At 49.1% G+C, this 9,502-nt stretch overlaps 1 protein-coding gene across 1 annotated transcript; it reads right to left on the reverse strand.

The window, feature by feature from the left end:
• Positions 1-2,308: 2,308 nt before the first annotated feature.
• On the reverse strand, positions 2,309-3,924 carry LOC123505359 (uncharacterized protein K02A2.6-like). The gene is made up of 2 exons (XM_045256577.1): positions 3,905-3,924; positions 2,309-3,819 (listed from the first exon to the last, which is right to left on the reverse strand). The coding sequence occupies exons 1-2, from the start codon at positions 3,922-3,924 to the stop codon at positions 2,469-2,471; spliced, it is 1,371 nt and encodes a 456-aa protein (XP_045112512.1). The 3' UTR covers positions 2,309-2,468.
• Positions 3,925-9,502: the final 5,578 nt, after the last annotated feature.

Raw genomic sequence — 9,502 nt, forward strand, 5'->3', positions numbered from 1 at the left:
TAGATTATGCAAGTCCTGTTCTTCTCACCATCACTGCCGGAGATGCTGCCGCTCTAGAAGCAACACAAAATGAAGCCTTGAGAGTTGCTCTCGGCGCACTGAAGTGGACGAAGACAGACAACCTGCGAGCAGAGACACAAATGCCAACAGTGACAGACAGAATAAAATACATGAATGCATCTTTCACAGTCAAGACATGCACAAGGGACCATCCTGACCACACGCTCACAAGGGACCATCCTGACCACACGCTCACAAGTCTCCAACACCTTCAAGGCTGCCGTGGCCAGGGCAAATGGGTTGTCCAGGCAGCTAATAACCTCAGAGATCTCAACATAACATAGGAGGATGTGCAAGCAGCCACCATCCACCATGGCGCACATGCACTCCCTCCATGGACACCGGCACCTCTGCAAATCACCATCAACACGGCCCGCCTCCCTGACGCGGCTGAATACTACACAGACGCCTCCGCTGATCCAGGGACTGGTAGGGCTGGCGCCGCGTTCGTCTGTGTTATGAGGAATGCCAGCGAGACGCCCACACCTACCACCACATCAGCCGTCAGAACCACGGACTTCTCCTCGTCCACACAGACCGAGTTGGCAGCCATACACATCGCCTTACACCACGCAAACACCTCACACAACTACAATGTGATCATACACACAGACTCCATGACTGCCATCCACTGCTTGAAAGCCAAAAACAATGAAAACACAAACCAAACACACTAACATACACACCACAGCCCAAGAAATTCAAGCCAGAGGACGGAGTGTCGTAGTTAACTGGATTCCCTCTCATGTTGGCATCCGGGGGAATGAAGTGGCCGACACACTGGCGAGACAAGGTGCTCAGGAGCCAGAGGTGAGCCATCATATCCCTACAGAGGTGCGACAGCTGCTGACACGCATCAGAAAACATGCGGAGACCAGGAGACTGCAACAAGCAAGAGAAGCCCGACTTGGAAATAGTGCGAGCGGCCGCTGGCAAGGAGCTGTGTGTGAGGCGGAGGGCGACGCGCGCCAACAGACCCTCCGGGGAGTGCCCAGGCTGTGCGAAGTGGTACGAGCAAGAATACGCTTAGGGTACCCTTACAAGTGGCAAATTGGAATTGCCACACCAGACAGTGAAAAACAATGCAGACTGTGTGGACAACATGAAGGACACACACTTGAACACTACTTGCGTGACTGTGCAATAGTAAACCCCTTAAGGGAAAAATGTCCAGTGCCTTTACCTACACTTGCTGAGCTGGCAGCTCATTTTGTAAATATTCTTCCACGAACACTTAGCTCCCACCCTGACTTCTGTGCAATTGATAGATAAAGTAATCTCATCCATATATTTTCTTAACTGCATTGATAATCATCTCTAATATTGTATAATATTGTTTAACTTATCTCAGCAACCATTGTGTAACACGAATGTAACTGATATTTGCCAAGACAAGCTAAGTCTTTGTCTTTTTCACATGTTCTACTTGTGAATAAACTGAATCTGAATCTCTCTCTCTCTCTCTCTCTCTCTCTCTCTCTCTCTCTCTCTCTCTCTCTCTCTCTCTCTCTCTCAGGTCTCCAGACTGGCCACTCACACACAAGGAGGTCTACCAGCATCAGCAAGAACAAATACAGGTTAGCTACCCAGTCTAGACATGATGTACACAATCTCCACACACAGTAAGTGGGAAGCTAACTTACCTCCATGCGTGTCAAAGTGAGTAAGGGGCTAGACTTACCAGTGCACTGGTATTTATAACTTCCGTGACATCACCCGTAGTCCCTCTTTGTGTCCATCGTTCACCACAACTTATATTTCCTACTCAAAAAATAACATACATTTATTAATCATATGAGTGTGCAGAGAGTTAGGACTTTGTATTGGATCCTTAAAAAGGGATTTTAAGGTCTCCCTCTGCTGCAACCAGTACATTGTTCCGGAGATTCACTAGTTATTCCAACAGGCTCACAAGCAAGCATGGGTATAGTTGGAATAAAATCACCATCACATTCACTCCACTAAAAATTGGGTATAGTTGGAATAAAATCACCATCACATTCACTCCACTAAAAATTGCCTTCATGTGCTACAGATCCATGTCTCACTCTGCCTCTGCCAAGCCCACATGTCTGGCTAGAGCATGTGAGCCACACCTACTAATATGAGAGCCACCGTGTGCTCTTGAGGAGATGTAGGAAGTCTGTGAAGCATATTTTATGTCAGCAATATTGCTGTCATTGTGGTGTTGGGTAGCTGTCAGGACAGTACAGCCACGAAGGTGAAGGTTCTTCATAGAAACACGTACTAACTGTAGTAGGTGTATTCAGGCAGAGGAACACAGAGAAAGCCTTGGAAGGACCCCCGTACGCGTGCCTGCCTTGGAGACGCCAGCAAGACTGAGGCTTACGTAGGGTTGCCAGGCGTACGATAATCAGAGGTACAGGGAATACATATGATACATTACATTACATACCCACACCTCCCTCCCCCCTCACGCTCGTAGCACTGTCTCGAGCGGAACTCTTTTCCATGAGCCGCTGGGAACGACGTGGGGCAACTGGGGGAGCAAGTAAAGCAGACGGACTTTTCTCGTCTGACCAAGGGACCACAGGGATATGGTGGGGAGGATCATCACCATGGGGCGGCACTGGGCGTAGGAGACGGCGGTTGCGTCGCCAGACACGTCCGCTGGGGAGACGAACATCATATTCCCTGTTCCTGCTGCAGCCCATGACCACACCGACCTTATCCCAGCGGAGAGACACAGGGTCCTGGATGCGGACTGTGGCTCCAATGCACAGCTTGGGGAGGGGCCTGGCGTGCTGGTCATAGTGAGCCTGCACCTGTTCAGCTCGGGCGGCAGCGCGGCGGTCGCATTCCTCCGTCTTGGTCTGCCAGTCCGCGGAGAAGGACTCTGGGTGGGCAGGGACGCAGGACCGAAGAGGGTGGCCATAGAGGTGTTGCGAAGGGGACCGTCCTGTATAGTTGGGAGAGTTACGCAGCTCCAGGAGACCTCTGGCAAACTCCTCCGTATCAATGTTGCCGGAGGGGGCTGTCTTCAAGATGAGATGCTTCACCGACTTGACAGCCGCCTCAGCATGGCCATTAGACTGGGGATAGTGCGGCGAAGTCACTATGTGGTGAACACCCCAGCGCTCCATGAAGTTCTGGAAGTCTGCACTGGCAAACTGGGGCCCGCCATCAGTGCGGAGACGGAGGGGGACACCCACTTCCCGGAAATAGCGGCAGAACATCTGGATGGTGCGTGTGGCTGTGGTGTCCGCACCACATGGGACGACCACAGGCCATCCCGAGAGTCTGTCCGCAATGACAAGAAAGGACTTGCCAGCGACTGTGAAGAAGTCTGCGGAGACGGACTCAAAGGGCCTGGATGGGTTGTCGTCGCACATCAGGGGTTCCTGTTGTTGGCTCGGCTGGAGGACTTGACATGGTTCACAGGCACGAACAGTATTGGCGATGTCAGAGTCAATGCCAGGCCAGAAAACAGTCTGCCTCGCCCGACGGCGAGTGGCTTCCACACCGCGGTGGCTGTCATGGAGACGAGCAAGGGTGCGGCGGCGGAGAGCTACAGGAACCACGATCCTCTGGCCATAGAGGACAAGCTCCCCATCTGCGTAGAGGTGATCGCGGAGCTTCCAGTAGGGAAGTAGGGAACTGTGGAGCTCGTACCGGTTGGACGGGAAGCCAGATGTCACGCAGGCGGTGAGGTGGGCATATGACGGGTCTGCCCTCGCTGCTGCTCTGAACTCCTGGAGCGTCCGATCGGCGTCATGGTGTGTGTGTTTTGGTCGGAGCCTTCAGCGTTGGCAGCTACGACACACCGCAGGTGGGCAGTGGCAGCAGTGCACGCCATCTCGTCCTCAGGAGTGGGGTGGCTGACTGGGGCTCTCGACAGAGCATCTGGGATGCGTAGCAACTTCCCGGCGCGCCATACGGCTGTGAAGAGGTAGGGCGAGATTTTCTCCTTCAGACGTTGGAGACGGGATTCTCGATCGCGTCCAAAGTGTAGGCATTCAGGATCGGGACCAGTGGCCGATGGTCCGTCATCAGCGTGAAGTGCTGTAGGCCTATGAGGTGGAGCCGACACTTGGACATGGCCCATACAACGGCAAGCAGCTCGAGCTCAATGGTGGCGTAGCGCGTCTCAGCGTCAGTGAGGAAGCGTGAGCCACATTGAACTAGTCGTGTGCATCCTTGGCCGTGATCTTGTAGGAGAGCGTACCCAATCCCATGAAGGCGGGAGGCATCCGTCTGGAGGACGACTGGTAGTGCTGGATCAAAGTGGGCCAGAACAGGCGGCTGGAGAAGCACCGTCTTGACATGGTTGAAGGCTTCATCATGGTCCGCTGTCCAAGTGAACGTCCGTTTAGGGCTCAAGAGAGGGCGAAGAAGCTGGGCTGCGGCTGCTATGTCCGGGGTGAACTCTGACAGCTGGTTCACTAAGCCCATAAAGGAGCGGAGGTTAGTCAAGTTCGCGGGCGTAGGAAAGTCCCGGATTGCACTGACGCGGTCTTCGCCTGCAGAGATGCCAGAGGGGGAGAGGTTGTAGCCACAGAATCGGACCTGAGGCTCGGCAACTGAAAACTTGTCCTTGTTGAGGGTGATCCCGTGCTCTCTGCAATAATATTTCATCAATTTAGAAAGGTAAAGTATATATATATAGCATGTCGATAGGTTGGTTGGGCTCATGGCAACCACCTCCGACTCTAAAGTTGCCATCGCGCACGTCTCGGCTTTTCTCAAGTTTTTTTTTAACTTACTTTTCTTCAACAAGAGGAAGTGCAAATGCAGTTCCTGGACAAAGTACAGGCTGAGGTATAAGCGGCATGGTTTTGTTCTGGTTTATTTTAATTAGGCTTTGTCTTGGTTAGTGGGCCGTTTGCCTAGCATAACAAGAACACGGGCAGCTTGTGTGTGATAGTGTTCCTGGTTTCGTACCAAGAACCATGGCCCACGTTCTGCATATCATAGGCCAGTGTGATAGCCCCTTAAGCGACACTATGCTGACTAGTACCTGGATGGTGACTGTAGTGTCAAGGCACCCGGGTGACAAGCCAAACAATATGCCGCAACTTTCCCTTTATTCATTATGTTCCAACCTGTAGACCGAGACTACATTCACTACACATAAACAAGTATCGTTTGCCGTAATAAGCACTCACCAGTGACTTTCATTTTATAAATAATATTACTTGACCTTCTTACAAAGTGTGATAATGATAAAGGCTGCCACAATAAAAACTTCAGCACACAAAGTTATAACTTGAACATAATGATCACTGTGAAGAACATACATGAAATAAACATAATAACTCACAACATTGCCGACGCCAGCTGTACCCGGGAATCTTGAAGCTAGGGGGGTAGAGTCCAGGGGTAACGTCCCACCCGAGCGGTGGGTGATAAGTGCCACTAGCGGTCCCAGTCCCGCTCCATTACAACTGGCTCTCTGCCTTGAACCCACCCGAACTTTTCCAAACCCACACCCGAACTTATACATAGTCACAAAGTACATCTTACAGGCATTCTACATATACGTGTACCTCTTACATATTACATAATCATACATAAAAATACATACACAACTGACATATAGATTTAGCAAATAATAAATGGCGACTCTTCCAAACCCACACCCTGAACTTATACATAGTCACAGTCACAAAGTACATCTTACAGGTATTCTACATATACGTGTACCTCTTACATATACATGAAAATACATACACAACTTACATATATATTTAGCAAATAATATAACCCAAATATATAATGACAAATGGCGGCTAATATATGCCAGTAAAGACAACAGTCTTTACCACCAAAACTGCTCATTGGAAAAACCCGCGGCGATAGTAACAACCTACTAATACGATGCCAGAATGGTGTTACAGTGACCACCTGGGTATAGCTGTCTTTATTTGTTTTTCATCATATTTCTCAAATGTTTGTGACCTTATATGTGTACTCATATGCTTTCAGTTCAGTTACTGTTATTTATGTTCCCCCAAGATACTGAAAACAACAACAGGCTGGACCACACAGCTACCAGCTACTTTTAACTTATTTCTAGATTTCATTGTTTTTATAACTTGTACTGTCCCACCCCTTGTTTTGTACTCCCCCATCTTTATGAATAAACTTTTGAAACTGGCCAGTTTCAGAAAGCTGGAAGGACAACTGCTCCTCACCGACAGCCCAACCCACACGCGGGGAACAAAACATTGGGGGACAGGTGGCGCGACCTGGCAGGAAGGAGAGACCATGCCTTGCACCTGCCACCAAAGATGTCTCTTCTCACTATGAGGTAGTGGCTATCCTCTACCACTCCCCTCCGTAAATCAGTGTGACCATCAAAGGAGAACAGACAGGCTACATCTGACTGCCCAAAGTGAAGCATGAAAATTACGTACGGTAGGACAAATAGTGAATAAGAAAGTGATTATAGATAGTTTTTGTTGTAATTACTTTAATTAATTGGACATTATTATTATTGCTATTTCTAAATTGTAACATTTAAGATGTCTTATTAGAAGCTAAAACTAACATTCACCTCACTATAACTTCTATATACTAACTGTAATAACATTGTTCCCACTCATTATATCACAATAGTATGGGGTGGTTTTTCCCCGGGGACTCCAGTTTCCACCCAGCCCCTAATGGCCCTTCTCAACAAAAGTACTGTACTGTGAACCTCATTACTTAACGGCTGCAGGCCGGACCATCCGGCAACTTTCTTTCTCCTACTGTCTTATTTTTCAACTTCTCTCTCTTCAGATATGACCTTCACGAAGGACATGCCTACACCCCCCCTTCTTTGTATATATTTGCTTTCTTAATAAACTTATGACTTATACCAGACTTGAGCTAATTTTCTCTCTAGCTTCTCCTCTCTTTTATCTGCCTGGCATGACACTGCCCCAGTCCCCAGGCCTTCTCTCTTCTCTGTCTGGCATGACACTGCCCCAGTCCCCTAGCCTCTCTGTTTCTCTCCCTATCCCTGGTGTAGGACTGCTACAGCCTCCAGATCATTCTTGTCTCCCAGTAGTTTGTGAGTCCCCAGCCAAGCTGGTCTGCCCACCATCACCTCTCACGCCTCACCTGCGGTCGCTGTGTCAGATGTCTGCCCCCTTTCACCCCGCACACTGTTGCCAGTAACAACGGGGAGTCTCACCGAGATGTATGGTTCAGCCACGCCCCGTACAATGCTATACAAGAACCTGCCTCATCCTCCTCCCACCAACTACTGACAAGGACCACCCAAAGCTCCATCTGCTACTCCGTCACCCTGATGTGGGGCCCAGTGCTGACTGGACCCCAAGCCTAGCGTCACCCAAGCTAAAGAAGCCGCCCACAGCCGGCAGATCACTCTCCAACATCACTGAGGCAGGAATTCTTGGTGTCAGCTGCCTGTTGAATTGGACTGATTACTTGTAAATACTAAATAAAAGGAAGAAAGGATTATAATACTGTTTCGTTGGCCCTCGGGGAAAGAACCACTTAGCCTCTTAACACCAATAATAAACATTAACCTATATATATATATATATATGGCATCTGGCCATCTGCCCAGTGTAATCAAACATCTTTAACCTCATCACCCCATCTGTTTAATCACAACTTGTCAGTTATATCACTTCACCTAACCTTATCCACTCTGACACTAGCCAACATAATGAATGGACGAAGGTTCTGAGCAGCAGTGTGTGCCGCCAACTAGTTGAGACCCTCATCTAATAATAGTGCTCAAATATCATTGCAAGACAAGTTCAAAGTGCCGTGAACAGCAGATAAGCTGGATGACGCTAATGAGGTAATACCTGAGGTAATACCTCTGGCAAAAATTGTAGTCCAGCTGGATCCCAACCCCATTATCACCAGCTCAACACCACCATGTGAAGACATGGGGCAACTCCACCACTATCACCAAATGCATAAGAACACCACCACCTGGTAAGACTAATAAATCAGCCAAAACTGCTCCTGAATGTTTTACCCACTCTTACGGTTGTATGACCACACCCACCTCTCCTTGCAATGCTGGGTTTGTTGGGCGCCCCCCATCTGTAAGCAAGTAGTGCTTATATGGTCCCTTAATGGAAGCAGAAGCTTTATCCACCAAGCCAAGGTATCCAGGGCTGTGTATGGATCATCATTTAAAAAAAAAGCAGAACAAACATTGGCCACCACTGGAGGTGGCTGGGGAATTAAATTTGAGATAGCCAATCTTGATAACCTGGAGCAGGCCCCAGAGTCAGTGACCCGACTGGGTGACTGGCTTGTCAAGTGTTGGGTAGCCACTGACAATGACCCTACATTTGATTTTGGTAGGATTTACCGTGTCTCCCCTAAACTAACCAAAAGTGACATTTTGACCCAAGTGACTATATTAGACGGCTGCCCCACCCAACTTGTTGACACTTTATGCCTCCATATGATAGAGACAGACAGACAGTCCTCCAACCTGGCCATATGCATTAAGTTCCGTAGGCTGCACCCAGTCTCCTGTTTAGCCACATTTCCTGCAATGGGTGTGCCCACTGCACAGTGGCTTCCATGACATTGACAGGTGTATCAGGGAGGACCACTGTTTGTTTTGTGGTCCCAGCCACTGCCCCTCCTCTAAGCAGTGCCCGACTCACCTCCAGGTACTGCAGCTGCAGGAACTGCAACATGACAAGGACCACTCCCACCTAAACCCATATCCCAAGAACACCCACTCTTTAAGGCAATACATCCTTGACCACCCCCCTACACCTCACTCATCCTTGCTCAATCCCCTGCACTCCTAGAGCCCCTATCTCTGTCCCCACCTTTGCCCCTAGCCCTACACCCCTCTAGGTTCCATCCCAGCCCCCATTCTTGATCCTACTCCTGCTCCCACTAAACCCCTCAGCCCTATTATGAATGTGGTACCCTAATTGCTTAGCCACCTACATCCAAGTCCCAATGGACCCACTGCCACAACAAACCAAACCTCACAGTCACACCATGACACACCACCAGACCCGTAGTATGTGGATGCACAGCCTCCACATGGTATGGAGTAAACCACACTTTGTATATTTTGTCCGCCAACCACCTTCTCCCGCACTAAACACTGTATGTTTAGCCCCAAAGCGTACGCTACGCATACGCGTGCGGCTGACAACACTTTAGTTAACTTTTCCACGCCTTTCGCATACGGAACCACCAAGTACTCTTCTCTCACTTTATCTTCGCGTTTCTAATTAGATATCTGTACAACTTTATACTTCAGTTTGCGGAGGAGACCCAGAGGGTACCGAAGCTTACAGAAGGCCTGGGTAATATAAGTGAGTTCACCCTCCAAAAACTCTTCGCTGCAAATTCTTAATGCCCGCAGGTAGAAGCCAATTACTACTCCTGTCTTAGTCTTCTCACTGTGTGCAGACATGTAGTGGATGAAGTCGTCCCTGTTGGTGGGCTTTCTGTATACTGAAAATTTTACACTGTT

This window comes from Portunus trituberculatus, chromosome 18, assembly GCF_017591435.1.
Source record: "Portunus trituberculatus isolate SZX2019 chromosome 18, ASM1759143v1, whole genome shotgun sequence".
Taxonomy (NCBI): Eukaryota; Metazoa; Arthropoda; class Malacostraca; order Decapoda; family Portunidae; genus Portunus; species Portunus trituberculatus.

Bases quoted from the DNA above. Each gene is read 5' to 3' on its own strand.
- LOC123505359 (XM_045256577.1), bottom strand. From the start codon at position 3,924: ATGCTCTGTCGAGAGCCCCA. The intron at 3,820-3,904 runs GTCAGCCACCCC...CCAACGCTGAAG, and splicing joins ATGCTCTGTCGAGAGCCCCA to GCTCCGACCAAAACACACAC.